Source organism: Dreissena polymorpha, chromosome 12 (assembly GCF_020536995.1).
Source record: "Dreissena polymorpha isolate Duluth1 chromosome 12, UMN_Dpol_1.0, whole genome shotgun sequence".
NCBI lineage: Eukaryota > Metazoa > Mollusca > Bivalvia > Myida > Dreissenidae > Dreissena > Dreissena polymorpha.
The window spans coordinates 35,941,607-35,957,510 of record NC_068366.1 but is presented as its reverse complement, the minus strand read 5'-3'; the positions used below and the strand labels follow the sequence as shown (position 1 = coordinate 35,957,510).

At 34.3% G+C, this 15,904-nt stretch overlaps 1 protein-coding gene across 14 annotated transcripts in view; it reads right to left on the bottom strand.

Moving 5' to 3' along the window:
* Positions 1-15,574, bottom strand: part of LOC127853388 (coiled-coil domain-containing protein 181-like) — a 34,654-nt gene extending 19,080 nt beyond the window's left edge. For 8 of the 14 annotated variants that reach the window (XM_052387889.1, XM_052387890.1, XM_052387892.1 and 5 more), the window contains exons 1-4: positions 15,437-15,574; positions 10,576-10,684; positions 4,968-5,145; positions 1,247-2,079 (exon numbers count right to left, since the gene is read on the bottom strand). In XM_052387889.1, the coding sequence (XP_052243849.1) occupies positions 1,247-2,079; positions 4,968-5,145; positions 10,576-10,671 (1,107 nt within the window). In that variant the 5' untranslated portion in view covers positions 10,672-10,684; positions 15,437-15,574. The other 6 variants (XM_052387897.1, XM_052387898.1, XM_052387900.1 and 3 more) reach the window with 6 other exon arrangements.
* Between the last annotated feature and the right edge of the window lie 330 nt (positions 15,575-15,904).

The following is a 15,904-nucleotide window of genomic DNA, read 5'->3' as shown; positions in this document are numbered from 1 at the left end:
TAATAATGTACACAATACTGCTTGCATTAATGTCCAGTTCAAAAATTGCCAAGAGAAAATACACCACAGCACACAATGCCATAAATAATGAACAAAATGATTTATCAGAATTTACAAGTTAACCACATATATTTATATTACAAGTTTAAATCACAGTTAAAAGTTGTAAGCCCTTATTATTTGGACAATGGGATTGATTCAGCTAGATACCAAAGAGACTTCTTTTAAAATGATCCTTTGACATTTAATTTATGTTTTGTCTTCAAAATCATATTCACATCAGGCATTAAATAATTGTTAAATAAACAAAATTCCATTCATTCTTCAACATGAAATGAACAAACATTATAGAACAGTTTTCCAATTTTATTCAAAATTGGCAACTTAAAAATGAATTTGAGGTGACTTTAGATACAACTCTGTAGTTTACCTTTTTTATCTTAATTGACGCCATATAATTTATTATACAACTACTTATTAAGACAATTTCCTTTTTTGTATCCTAAAGCTTATTTTAATTGTTAATAAAAACAGTCAGGACAATTTTCATTGGCCAATACAAATGCCAATTTATAATACATGGTTTAACACTCATTCAAACAATCCAATCATCAAAGGACTTGGCAAAATGTGAATAAATAATAAAGAATGAGAATGAAAATGTTAATTTCCCATGACAATTTTTAAGACGGGCAGTCTGTATTCACAGCAAGGGATACCTTATAGTAGAGATAATCATAAGTCTGGAAGCCTTTGTTTTTCTCAAAGTCCCTGATTCTAAGCTGTTTTCAAAAGAGAAGATTCTAAGTACCAACATCATTTCATTTTCAAACATTATACATCTCTAGGACACTATATAATATATCATGATCAATATTGATACTAGTTGCACATGAAAAAAAAAATTCAATTACAGCTGAAATATTAAGAAATAACATTATTTTTCATCTTGAATGTTGTTATATTCCTACCATAAAAACTTCCCTGCCAAAAAATGCCCAATCAATTAAATTTTGTGGATTGTATAAATATCAATGCTTCAAATGTTTACAAAATTTAAAAAAATTGTTTCAAAAACCCGCAAACGCATAATAAAATAAAATAAAATGTTAAAACCTCAAGCGTTCAAATCATTCAGCACCTATCTAAATAATCAATTTAAATCAAGTCATCCTTTTTATGACCTAAGAACTAACCTGTTACCCTTTTTTTAGTGTCTAAATTTATCAAAATTAAATACACCTACCCGGTCCTCTTTATTATTCTTTTTCCGATCTTCTTCTTCTTCAATTTTCTTACGTCTATCAGATTCTCGCTTCTTTTTCAACCAGAATTCAAACGCGTCCCGATTTTCCCTGTCCTTGTCTTCTTCCTCTTTCTTCTTACGACGCTCTGCTTCTACCTTCTGCTTCTCCAGAGCCTTTTTTCGCTCCTCTAGAAGTTGCTTCTCTCTCGGTGACAATGCGTACGGTGAGCTGTAATCAGGATTGGACCTGTCTGTCGTATTGTGAGCGGACTGGGGCCGCGCTTTCTGAGGCGGTGCTTTAACGGTTCGTCTGGAGGTGGTTGCGGTAGCCGGGCGGGGTTTGTTAGGGGGAGCAGGTTGCAAAGGTTTATTTTCCTTGTTTTCTTTTGAGTTAACAGTTTTTGTATTTGATTTACTTTCGTTACCTTTGCTTTTATTACTGTCTGTAATAATTGGTGATAGGCCTAAATCGTTAGCATAAACATCGTCTGAACTGACAAGTCTAATTTGTCCATCGATTTCAATTAACACAGTATCCTTCTTTTCGTTTGTGACAGTTGATTTCTTCCCTCCCTGAACGGTTTCAGACTTTTCGTCAACCTTGTCTTCAGGCTGATTTTGAGTGGGTTTAGGTTTAGCGTTTCTTGGACTGTTTGCATCTTCTGCCCCACTTTCTTCCCCATAATCTGGCGCTGGGGCCACCAAATCAATAAGGTTGTCCTTGAATACTACCTTGGAGTCTTTCTGCTTTTCAAGAGGTGTAGGGTCGTTTTTCAGATCTTCGTTCAGAACTTTTAACCTTTCTTTCACATCATAGTCTGGTGGATCCTCATCTAAAAGACAACAAACTATTGTTTTAAACCTGTTTATTTTAGCTTTTTTGCAATGACTGCCTAAGACTTATTTAGATGCTTTCAAGTCAATTTCCTGGGAAGAACCAGACTCGTTGTCTATAAAGGAAATTTTGAGAACAATTGGATGGGACATTGATGCACAGACTTCCAGAATGCTAGACGGACACCACTTATCTGGTTTCTTATTCAGGCATTATTGTAATAGCTGCTCATCGGATATATTTTGGTGTCTTCCACAGTGTTAAGATACACTTAACATGCGCAGAAGACACTTGCAGACTTTTGTCACGCAACACTTTTCAAAATTGAATATTTCAGTTATGAGTGAAGATTTTGACTTAAACATTTTAATGTGATATTTGACTACATTCTGAGCAAGCTCACAATGAAGCCATTCATCAGTGACGACTGGGGGTCTTTAGTCTGTGGTGTATTGTAGCTTGTCATCTTGTAAGTGCTCAAATACAATATTGTTCAAATTTATTTCAATTTCATCATTTCAGGTGGGTCCTTACACCAGGAATACCGTAAATTCGCGAATATAATACGCCCTCGTGTTTAATACGCACCCCCAACTTTGGTCCAAATTTTTTGGTAAAAATTCAAAATCCGAGTAAAATACGCACTAAAAAATTCAGTGTCCGAAATCGGCCATGACACTGTCATTTCCGAAAAAAATGTATTCACACTTGTTAAAATAAAATTTCAGATTGAAGATTCCTGTTTAAAGTGATCGCTGTCATTTGTTCTCCCACATGTTAAATGTCTTTATATATTTTCTCCATTAAGTTTATTTGAACGTATTATTTTAAACAATAACGACATTTAGAGCAATACCGGTAATTATTGACCATATCGGCAAGCTATTGCATTCCCAGTACACATTACGTTCGACAGTGTTTACACCCACTCTAATTTTCGCGCGCTTTTAGACAAAGACTTGACAGGAAAATACATGAGAAATAGATTTGCTAGCGTAAGCGTCGGGTAAGCAACAAAATGGGGAAAATATATTTTTGTGTTGTGAAAATAGCAAACCAATTTGGCGTTATCACAAATCTGTTTCACAGTGCTACCCCGGTATATTGATCGCGATGTGTTATCGGGCCGTTGTCATGACAGTTGCATAATAATGCAATAATAATAATAACAGTTGATGCTGTAGATTTGACGATATGTAGTCTGTAGATGTTTGGAAGATAATGTTGGCCACTGCTAAGTTCTTGTGTTTATAAAGACCCTTGACGGTAAGTGTCAATAAGTGTCAATTAGCAATCGTTTACTCAGGCCCCTAGATCGGGACCCTTTTTGTCAACACCTCGAATACACGGGTCCCGCTGACAAGCGATGGCCCTTCTCAGCACCTTTACCGATAACACATGGGCCACCTGCTGACACCCGGGTCAAGCAGTCAGCAAAAGAAAGAAACAGAGACGCTGTTTTTTTATAACATTTAATTCCATTTGACAATATTCAGAAAGATGATAATTATAATTATAAAATAATAAGTATTATTATTATTATTATATATATAATATCGATGGTTGGTCTATTTAGCATGTACAGTACTATACGGTGTAGCCGTGACAATTACCGTAAGCACAGTTGCCCCCCTTTGATGTAATTGTGTAATTCAAAATGGCTTACGCGCAGCGAATTACAACGATTAAGTTGAACATTTTCACCGGAAAATTTTTGTTCTGATCTTAATTCGTATATTATACGCACCCCCTACTTGAAGAAAAATTTGGCAGGTAAAAAAGTGCGTATTATATTCGCGAATTTACGGTACATAAAATTGATTTAAAAAAAGGTAAAGCTCACATGAATATTCAAAAGCACAACCAAGCAATTTGAAAGTTGCAAGCTATCTACCCCAGGGTCTGATCGCCACTGATGAATGCTTTTATCCTTAGCTTGCACCAAATGTAGGCAAATAATCACATCTCTTATATTAAATGAACATGATTATATACTTATAAGTGAAATATTTAAGTTTGAAAAGTGCTGAGTTAGAAAAGTCTCAAATACATTTGCAAAATAAATTCAAAGACAAACCTGAGTATTCCATTTCTGTTTTGAGATTATCTGAAGACCAATAATGGTTTCCCATTTCTGTTTTGAGATTATGCTAAGACCAAACCAAGCATCCAATTTCTTTTTTGAGATTATCCAAAGACCAACTGGGGAATCCATTTCTGTTTTGAGATTATCCAAAGACCAACTCGGGAATCCCATTTCTGTCTTGAGATTTATAATCTAAAGACCAACTCGGGAATCCCATTTCTGTCTTGAGATTTATAATCTAAAGACCAACTGGGGAATCCCATTTCTATTTTTAGATTATCCTAAGACAAACCCTGATATCCTATTTCTGTTTTGAGATTATCAAAAGACCAACTTGGGTATGCCATTATTTTATGTTTTTAGAGTATCCAAAGAGACACCCGGCTATCCTATTTCTGTTTTGAGATTATCCAAAGAGACACCCGGCTATCCTATTTCTGTTTTGAGATTATCCAAAGAGACACCCGGGTATCCCATTTCTGTTTTGAGATTATCCAAAGAGACACCCGGCTATCCTATTTCTGTTTTGAGATTATCCAAAGAGACACCCGGGTATCCCATTTCTGTTTTGAGATTATCCAAAGAGACACCCGGGTATCCCATTTCTGTTTTGAGATTATCCAAAGACACACCCGGGTATCCCATTTCTGTTTTGAGATTATCCAAAGAGACACCCGGCTATCCTATTTCTGTTTTGAGATTATCCAAAGAGACACCCGGGTATCCCATTTCTGTTTTGAGATTATCCAAAGACACACCCGGGTATCCCATTACTGTTTTGAGATAATCCAAAGACACACCCGGGTATCCCATTTCTGTTTTGAGATTATCCAGCTCCTCTAGCGCACGTTTCTGGTCCTCAGTGAGGTTGTAGTCGTCCACCTCTGAGTCCTCGTTATCGGAAGCATCGCGTGTCGGACTGCGGTCCATCGTTAACCGTTCTGACTGGCCGCTATCAGGGGTGGACTTTTTTATTTCCTGTTGCGAGATGGTAAGAATAAGATGAATTTTGTTATATAGAACAATGCAAGATATAAATGCATATCTGTTTGCAAAATTAATAGAGGTTTTTGCTAATTCTTTTATAAAAGGTTTTCCTTAAAATCAAGAATTGTGGAAGTTACACTATCCGTCAGTCATAACAAAATTCGTGTTAAAATAGTTAATAATACTATGCTTTGTTCTGTAACAGTTTCAAAAGTATGCATACATGAATGTGTAGAAAGCCTGCTTTCATATGTACAAAAAGGTTTACAGCAATTGATCATGAATTTTGATTTGTATTCAGTAAGGTGGCATAAACAAAAAAACAAGATGTAATGTAGCCAACATTGAGAAATCAGCTTTTTCTGAAAAATTCTACGTGAATCCATTGTAACTCTTGTACTAAAAAAATTATACCAGTTTCAAACTAGTATAAAATGTTCCAATAATTTTGTACTGTATGCCCAGATAGGCGGACAACTAGACTTAATAGGTTAAATAATTTAATAGCTCTCGTACCTTGTTCACTTTTGTTTTGATCACCACTTTTAACATTCCAAATTTTGATGCAAACATTATGGTATTATTATATACATACACATTTTTCTTACAGCAAAATATGCATAATCACTAGTTTACAGTTTAAATAAAAATCCAGTCATTCTTCATATATATATATACAAGGCCGGGTGCTCCCATAAATATGAAAGTCTCGGGATATTGTTCTCCAACCCTCCATTACATGATCCTAGTTAGAGAAAAGATGTTTAAAAAAAAATGGCTAAAAAATAACAACATTTTGGACTTGCACAAGCCTATAAAGTTATTAATACATGCTGCATTGAATATATAGGCATATACTGATAGTAGCCATCACCCGATATTGCATATTGTAATGGTAGTACTTTACCAGTGATTTTCTCTAACTAGCATCATGTAATGGAGGTTTGGAGAACAATATCATGAGTCTTTCACAATTATGGGAGCACACTTATTATATACATGTATTAGGAAAATGTTTGTCATTGCAATTACGGCGTTTATTGCCTTGGTGTCACCATCAGAGTTTTACAACAGACCATTGGGTCATCAGTTAATGAATTTCCTTAGGCAATAAACATTAAATAATGCAAAAGAACACAACTGCAATGCAGAGTAACAACACTTAGGTGTTGTAAAATAATCAATATCTTTTGCAGGTATTTATTGCATCTATCAGTGATGAGAACAAGAAATGTACCGCATCTTGTATAATGTGCAGAGATGGTATAAAATGGTGTTTTCAAATTATTTTAAGCCCATGTGACAGAATATCACATGATAAGAGCTAGGCAAACTCATCTGCCATCTTTGCAAATATGCTTACATGACATTTTGTCACTTAGTGGACAAGCTTTATGACTTAAATCAACAATATGACTTAAACCCACTTGCCCAAATCATCGCATTATCTTAGTATTAAAAACAAGTGAAATGTCCACTAGCCCAACTATAAACATTATTGAATTTAAACAAGCCCTAAGTCAATTTCCCAAGTCCAGTGTTGTATGTCTTAAACTATTGATTTTTTGAATAGTTAGAATAAATCTTATGGAGTCTATTTCCTGGGAAGAACCAGTACTCTGTGTTTTTTATCTTGATAATGCCCCTGGGTGATGATTGAACCTCTGAGGTCCTGATTGCTTGACTGACTACATATCCACTACAATGCTCTGAACTGTGAGCGCTTTTGCCAGTACTGAGGAATCACACATTTTCCTAGAGGTCTCATTTTTGGGCGCTTTTCTGGTGCCTGCCATTACACAAATATTTTACGATCCTGAATAGTTACTGATTTCACAACATGCTACGTTCTTTGCATGCTAAAAGTAAGAAGTGGTGACAGTTTGGTTTCAGAGGCCGACATAATTAATTTAAATTAGCAAATTCCTGATGTGAAGTGTAAATGAAATACAGTATTGAATTAACAAAACAAGAGCACCGCATAACGGGTGTCAACGCTTGGCTGCGGGTGCAGTTTTGAATAAATGAAACCTTGACAGATTTTTTTTTTTTTTTTAAGGTCACAGTGACCTTGACCTTTGACCTGTGGCGTGTAGTGCTCATCAAGGTGCATGTACATATGAAGTTTCAAAGTTGTAGGTGGAAACACTTTGATTTTAGAGCAAAAAGGTTTTAGCACAGCAGACGCTGGATGGCGGACGACGAGCTGGCTATGACAATACCTCAGGTTTTCTCCAAAAACAGCCGAGCTAAAAATGTACATTTTAACAGGATCATCCATGTGATATAAAAACTTTGTAACGACAGCTAATCATGCCACCCCTATAAGAAGTTGACCCCTTTCAATTAATATCATACATTAACCAACGGGTACATGTATTCATTGCAAAAAAACAAGCTGTCAAAAAGGCCATTCCCCTGATGTTTTGCCTGATCAGGCATTAAATAAATGAGCGGCGCTCTCAAAAAAGAGGTTTAATGCAAGTGTGTAAAGTGTCGTCCCAGATTAACCTTTGAAGTTCACACGCTTATCTGGGACGACACTTTCATTCTAAACTAAAGAAGGGTCTTCCTTTAAACAAAAAGTACAATAAAAGCCGAAAGTTTCGTCCCTGATTAGCCTGTGCAGACTGCTAATCTTGGACGACGCTTATCGCACATCATTAAACCCCCTTTTCACAAAGTGAGGATTCTATGCTTTTTTATTCAATTTTGTTTTTGAAAATTGCCAGTGCTCAATATTAAGACTGCGCAAATATTGCAATATCCAAATTTGTATACCACAATGTCAAGTGATTTTACATGAATTAAATTAAAGACTATTGGCAAAAACACACACAAAGAGCACTCAACTGTTAGTACATTCATGAAAGTACACGGCAAATTGTGCTGCAGAAAGTTTGTTAAAACCTGTACATTTTAGCTTGAATGCATCAAAATGGAACCTGCAGTCTCACTGTTGATTGTGAACCTATTGCTACAGGTATAGAAATACTAAGGCTGAACAGCAGGAATTAGATTCAATATTAATTATTATAATTATTTAAAATCCAGTATTCTGTTACCCTTATGAGTCTTCTTTAAGCTCTCGGTTAAGATTAAGTTACTCAACAGGCTGATTTATTCAAACATTTTGTGCGAATTTTTCTTTTTATTTGCTGATCAATCAGTGATTTATATTTTACGTACATAATGTTGTTTTTTTTAAAGAACAAAATAATTGTTATAATGTTGAAAATACAATTTGCCTACTAAAGGTCTACAGCAATGTGTGGGGGGAAAATATCAATAGTGTAAAATTATTATTTGGAAATTTGCAGTGGTCTGGAATTCAAATAACAGTATGTGATTTATAATTGTTGAGAAGTTTTTCTTCCAGCATTAAACACTATTGTTTTTTTCTGGCAGAGACACACATGAATATAACCTAGTTTTTTCCATTAAAGATCTAGCATATGTTTCTATGTGTCATTCAATCGGTTTATAGAATACACTTCAACATTCACCAACATATGTAAATTATACTCATTTAAGAACACTTTTGTCAGAGTGATAAAATCTTAAGAAAGAGTATTTTTATCAGAGGATATTAGCCATGTTTAAAGGTGTAGCATTTATAATTTCCTTTAGAAAGTATTTTTCATTAATCATATCCACTTAAACATTGAATGCTTATCAAAATGCTTTCAATAGTTTAAAATGGTTTCATTAAATATCTACTTAATGCGACTCTACACATCAAACGGTTGTACAAATTGCATTCAATTTAAGACTTGAAACTAAAAATATATTTATTAACAGGGGCGGATCCAGGATTTCTGGTTAGGGGGGGCGGGATATTGAAAGATTTGCTGGTGATCAAGGGGGCCGCTAGGGCCCCTGGCGGGTGCAGGGCAAAGCTCTGCTAGGCAGTCCAGGGGGGCGATGCCCACCGTAAGCTTCACGATTTTAGTGATTTCGAAGGCTTTGACAACCAATTCTCGAGCATGTCACGCCTTATACTTTCATCAAAGTACCTTCTTATAATGCCAAAAAAGTGCATAGTTTGTCGTTTAGGGGATCCAGAGGGTGGCGAAGCCCCCCGGAAGCTTCACGATTTTAATGATTTTGAAGGCTTTGACAACCACTTCTCGAGCATGTCACGCCTTATATACTTTCATCAAAGTACCTTCTTATAATGCCATAAAAGTGCATAGTTTATAGTTTTAGTCCAGGGGGGCGAAGTCCCCCAGTAGCTCCACGATTTTAATGATTTTAAAGGCTTTGACAACCACTTCTCGAGCATGTCACACCTTATATACTTTCATCAAAGTACCTTCTTATAATGCCAAAAAAGTGCATAGTTTATAGTTTTGGGGGTCCAGGGGGGCGATGCCCCCCGGAAGCTCCACGATTTTAGTGATTTTGAAGGCTTTGACAAGTTTAAATAGGTAATTTAGATCTAGTTAAGAGTAAAACATCAAATGAATTTACTTTACTTGGGAGATTTTAAGGGGGCGTACGCCGCATCCGCCCCCCCTGGATCTGCCTATGATTAAACTTTGACAAAGCAGGGATTGTTTTCAATAACACGCGCAGGATACAAAATGCAATTTACTGCATGTGATGACTTTTTTATTTGTATTTAGGATAAGAATATCTACAATCACACATACAAAGAAATATACACAGATCCTATTCACAGGCCAATCCATAAGTAACAAGAAGGCAGAAATTGAATACAAAAGCAGTGCTTTATTTCATTTTCCTCCTTATCAAATTACCTTTTATCAAAAACTATTATTTTTAAACATGTTTGGTGGTGTGACAGGACAATTTAAGACTTAACAATCTTTTTTTTTAAACTGGAGATCGTCAACTCCAATTACATCTAATCTTCAGAAACACAATCTTGAACAAGGAGAATAGATCTCTGTTCAGGGCATATTCTCAATCCTGGGGGAATTGTCCAATCTAAGGACCCTTCAAGGGGAAATTTTAAGTTGAATTAACATGACAGGTGGATTTCAATAGTATTTCAATTTCATTCAAATAATGAATATACTCCAGTATTTATTTTATATGGACTTCCTTATTGCAAATTTACAACACAGGCAATGTTTTATAGTATTGACATAGTATTAACAGGGCTTCTGTAATCATCGTATAAAAATAAAAACTTTTGGCTCAGGGAAAAGGTCCAAGTGTTAGCCCAAAAATGGACAAACATTTCACCTTCTGAGCATCTATTAGAAAATGGTCTGAGTTGTGACCATCTTATAATTACTATCTTTATTTAAAATAATAATTTCTATGTTTTTATCTTAAGGCAAGCTTCTGTGCTTATTTAAATTTGCTTAAGGTTACGTGTTGACATAAACTATTAAAATGTCAACTAATGTAAAAAATTTAGTCTCCAATGACCATCTAATCTATGATCACCTGTTGTTCCATTTTATGCTTCTCCTCTGTCTGTATATAGGAATCTAATTCTTTCTCAAAATCATCAAGTTCTGGTTGTTCAGTTGGATCAGCCATCGTGAATTACTTTCTGAAAGCATTCCCAAGTAATCTGCTAAGATGTTACTAATAAAAGCTGGGTGGTCTCTTATACATATGAAACCATATGTCTGAAATCGTGTCTGACATTGTCATTGAAACAGTTTTACCTGGAAAGCCCAAATCATTGAATTAAATATTACTTCAGACCCAGAAAGACTGCCTATATGACAATGAAAATCTGAGAAAGCCCCATTTAATATTTATCAGTGAAGGACTTTGATCAGTCATCTGTCTTGATATTTACCTTTTCAGTGTTTCAAAAATTGTTACTTGAAAACATAAAACCAATATGTTGGTAAAAAATAAATGTAAGCTTAAATTGTCCCTAGCATCATTCCAAATGAATCTAGATATTCTCCACATGAAAGAAAATATTCTGTTTAACCGTTTAGGTGTCTAATTGCTAAACAAAAAATTAAGGAAAAGAGTCAAATAAAAATAACAAAGCAACATGCATTGAAATTAAGTATTTTAGCAAGAGGCTAAGATGAAGTGATCCATGATGCAATTAGCATAAGAGAACAAGTCAAAGACAAAGTGTGTTACATGATTCATAAAGGGAACAAAATAAAATGCAGTGCAACTTTGAGACATAAACCTTTCAACTGAGTGACCTAAAAAAAAGTTACTGCAAACATATTAGATTTATGAAACAATAATTGTTTAAATCAATGGTTTAAATCCACATTATATTGGTTTCACATTATGTTCATAACCAAAACCATAAAATATTGAAGGGTATATGTCCAATGCTATACTGAATTATAACAAGAGCACCGCATAACTGGTGCCACGCTCGGCTACGGGTGCAGTATTGAATAAATAAAATCTTGTCAGAATTATTTATTTATTTATTTTTAGAGGTCACATTGACCTTAACCTTTGACCTAGTGACCCCAAAATGGGTGTGGCATGTAGAACTCATCAAGGTGCATCTACATATGAAGTTTCAAAGTTGTAGGTGGAAGCACTTTGATTTTAGAGTCAATGTAAAGGTTTTAGCACTACGCCGTGCTGACGTCAGACGGCAGACGACGAGCTGGCTATGACAATACCTCGGGTTTTCTCCGAAAACACCGAGCTAAAAAGCACACTGAACATTTCAAGAAATTATATTCAAAGAAGAAATAATTATTCAAAACTCTTACATTCTTAAGGATCAAGCCCTGAACCAAATAAACCAAACATAGTGACTCATAAGGACCTGTCCAGACTCATAAGGACCTGTCCAGACTTTGGGACTATACAACCAGTCATTGGTCCATTCCAATGAGTGTGTTAATATAAAAGAACAATTTAAGTATTCAGAGTGGTACTTTAAAATTACTTGTGTTTTGTGTATAAATAATGTTCTTTACACATTAAACTTGTTCATCTATCAATGTTTGAAATATGCCAAAAAAAGGAAAACGAAAATTATCTGTTTATTTAATTCATACTTGATCTGCATCATTTGACACCTGGAAAATCCTACAACATTGTTAAACTGTTACAGGAACTAGTCAGAATAGTCATGATGAAATGCAGCACTTGTCCTTGACAAACAGTTGGTACCAGAAAATGGTACAATTCCCAATAAAAAATTGTGACTATTTTTCCAAAATGAAGGTGAAAATCAACATAAAAATATCCATGTTTAGATTGTCTTTTAATTTAAGGAGGGTCTACCTCAATTTATCAGTTACTGTACACTGCTTATTTACAATGTGTATGAGACTGGGAACCAACTAAATTGCACTTAGTTTTGCCATTATGAACATACATGGCAAATCATAATATTAATAATACATGTACCAAACACACTTCTGGCTAAAGTATTTTATCTAGGTTAAATACGTATTGACGATTAACAAAGAGATCGTCATTAATAATGACGATCTCTTTGTTAATCGTCAACACGAATTTAACCCAGATTTGACATCAATAATGACTCATTTTTTATGTCAAATGATCTGAAGTAAATCACTATGCAAACCTAGGTAGTGATGCAACTTGTAGAATGAAACTACAACTTAAGTATCCATGAGCAATTTCCAGTTTAATCAGTCTGATAAATTGAATATAGATCACCTGAATTGCGATGAAAAAAATCAGAGAAAATAAATCAATAAATAATCAATTTACGCATTTCAGGTGTAAATTCTTACAGTGACACCACTTGGTTACATCCCTTAGTTTTTTATCATTAGTGATCTCCCTTAGCTGTTATAGAGAGTTTAACGTCCGCCTCCCGTATTAAAAATGTTGTAATACTTTTGGTAAACTGAACTTTAATTCTTCGCTGATAAATGAAATAATAGTGTGAATTTTTGTTTTTAAATTAAGTAAAACGGTTGAATGTGTGTAATTAATAGCTTTGAAATTATTAAATAACCGTTACAGTGTAACACTTCAATATTTACACATGTCATAAAGTCACCGAAGACGCTTTATAAGATCAGGGCCCTCTCTTGCTGCCAGGGGAAGCCACCCACATTCCTCATGAGGGGGAATTTCGCGTTGTTTTGGGCGAAAAGGGGAATTTTAGAAGATCTTTTCACCAACCATTCAACCCCTAAAATTGCTAAATTTTAATGTGATTTACATAAATATACATTTAATCAAAGGTAAGTAGCACGATACCAGCTGGCAACATAGGTATAAAAGTAAAAAAAATAATGTATATATATTTATTTTTTTGGAGGGGAAATTTTAGCTGAAAAAGGGGAAAAAAGTATACCTTTTTTCATGGGGGAAGCCACCGATTTTCAGCGGTAAAAAGTGCAAAACAAGGGCCCTGAAGATATCGGTTTATTATCATGATGGACTGATGTAAAAGCTTATCCAGTCAACTAGCATACATGGGCATTCAATCCAAACAATTAAGACTTAGATCAAAAGATGAAAGCGAGTGTCATTTAGCCGACGGTTTTAACAGTGTTCTGTTCTGAAAGCGCAATTAGTACACCGCCTTGCAGGCGGAGTTAAGCAGTACATTTACATCAATAGTAACCAATGAGAACGCGCGCAGTGTACATGTATATACATATGCAGTAGTTTAGCTAAGCGATAAAATGACATTGTTATGGACATGTATTAACACATAAAAAGTTAACACCCGCAACACATTCCCAACAGTAAATATGTATACGATTTACTCAAGGGTGTTATACTGTTAACTTGTTTCGTGTTTCAAAACTCTTAACAAATAATTTTGCAGTTGATGCACAATTTATTTTGAATTCATGACCATACACACGTAAACCAACTCACCCGTGCATAGTGCCAATGTATCCATACATAAACACCTTTATTTTATATCTCTCTTAGTGTATTATGTAAGCAAATGCATTCAAATAAAAATATTTTTCAAAATATAATGATCAATTAAATCAAAACACTTGAACTCATGAGCCCTGGTGTTTATCATTCATATGATTAAGATTCATACCCGTGAGCACCGGTTTTGTATTTTTACTGGTATCTACTTGCTGCCAAGAATAACACTTTAATTGTACTGCTAAAGCCAATAATTTTTAAACTGAAAGCTACGTCGGAATAAAAGTTTGAAACCTGGAATACTGATTTGTTTACAATCTTACGGTTACCCCCAAAATGCAATCTATATATAACGACTTTGTTCGTCCTTTAATGATAATGTCATTGTAAATTAATTCATTTTTTCTGGATATGAACAATTTCCTCTGGCTATGTCATTTTTGAAGTTTCATAGCCACATTGGCTATGAAGACAAAAAAGTGAGTTTTGCAGACTGGTTTAATGATGCCTTTCTGACCTTATTTCAAGTACAAGAATAATTAGAACAAGTTGTTTTAAAGGGACTGTCAACGGCGATTGACGAAAAAAATAAAAGTTTTAAAATACCGTATTTTTTTACAATTATTAGTTTATATTGATTAAAATATCATGACTGGTATATAACATTACTTGAAAAAAGTTCATATTTTCAGTATATTCGGTAATATAATTTTGCGACGTGAAATCGAAAGTACATCGCGCAAATAGGTGACATAACGATATACACACTATAAATAATGCAAGTAGATTGATCATTTTATATATAAAAGATATACAATTCATTACACATGCACAATTTGCATTCCTGGGTTTACCACGTTACTATGATAATCAAACTACTTGCGTTATTTAAAGTTAACTGGTAGTTACCTGGTACACATACCCAGTAAAAAAAATTACTGAATATACTGAAAATATGAAAACTTAACAACTTTTTTCAAGTAGTGTAATAATATCAGTCGTGATATTTTAATCTATATAAACTTATATTTGTAAAAAAAATACGGTATTTCAGAACTTTTTTTTTCGTCAATTGCGGTTGACAGTCCCTTTAAGAACGTATCAATTTAACTTACTGGTTTTACATGTTCTTGATACCATTTTAAGAAAGTTAAAAAATCCCAATTTAGCTGAAAGAGGTGGGGAAAAAACGCTAATATGTAACAGAGAACATTTCCTTGTTAATACATATGCAACAAAATGCAAACGTATATATGTATTATAAGAAGAGAAGCAACTTAAATACATTTTAGGAAATGCATTCATTAAACTAGGGATATAGAATGCAGTTTTGAATGTATACTAGTCAGAATAAACAACACGAAAACAAAACCAGGTCATGCAAGAACATGCACTTATTTCTGGGAACTTCAATCCATGGTGAAAATTCTTACACCGTGTAAATAGAAAGAAGCAGCTCGGTAGTACTTTACTAGAGATATACCGTATGTTTTGTTTGTAAGTCCCAAGAAACGTCAAGACAACATTCTTAATTTATCGTCGAGATTCTCAAATTGTTTGGGCCGTAGCTTGGCAATGATGAAACAGTGATTGAATCCGTAGATGCGAACTTTAATTAATTATAAATACCAGATTTGTTATCATTTATTCGTATAAAAATATTTTTGGTTGCAATCATAATTCTGTTTGTCACGTTTTTCTAACAGCCTTTAACGCATTATTGACTTTTAATTCAATTTAATACAGTTAGAGAATGCGAATATTTGTCAGGTGCGTTATTGCAAGCTTTATTTCACGAAATTTATTTTCACGGAAACCGATAAAATTTGACACAAACCTACAATTTCATTACCAAAACCAAAGACCTATATCATATATTGATAGGTCTTTGCCAAAACGCTAACGTATTTATTTATCACACACTCCTTCATTTTTAAAATGATTGCAAGTG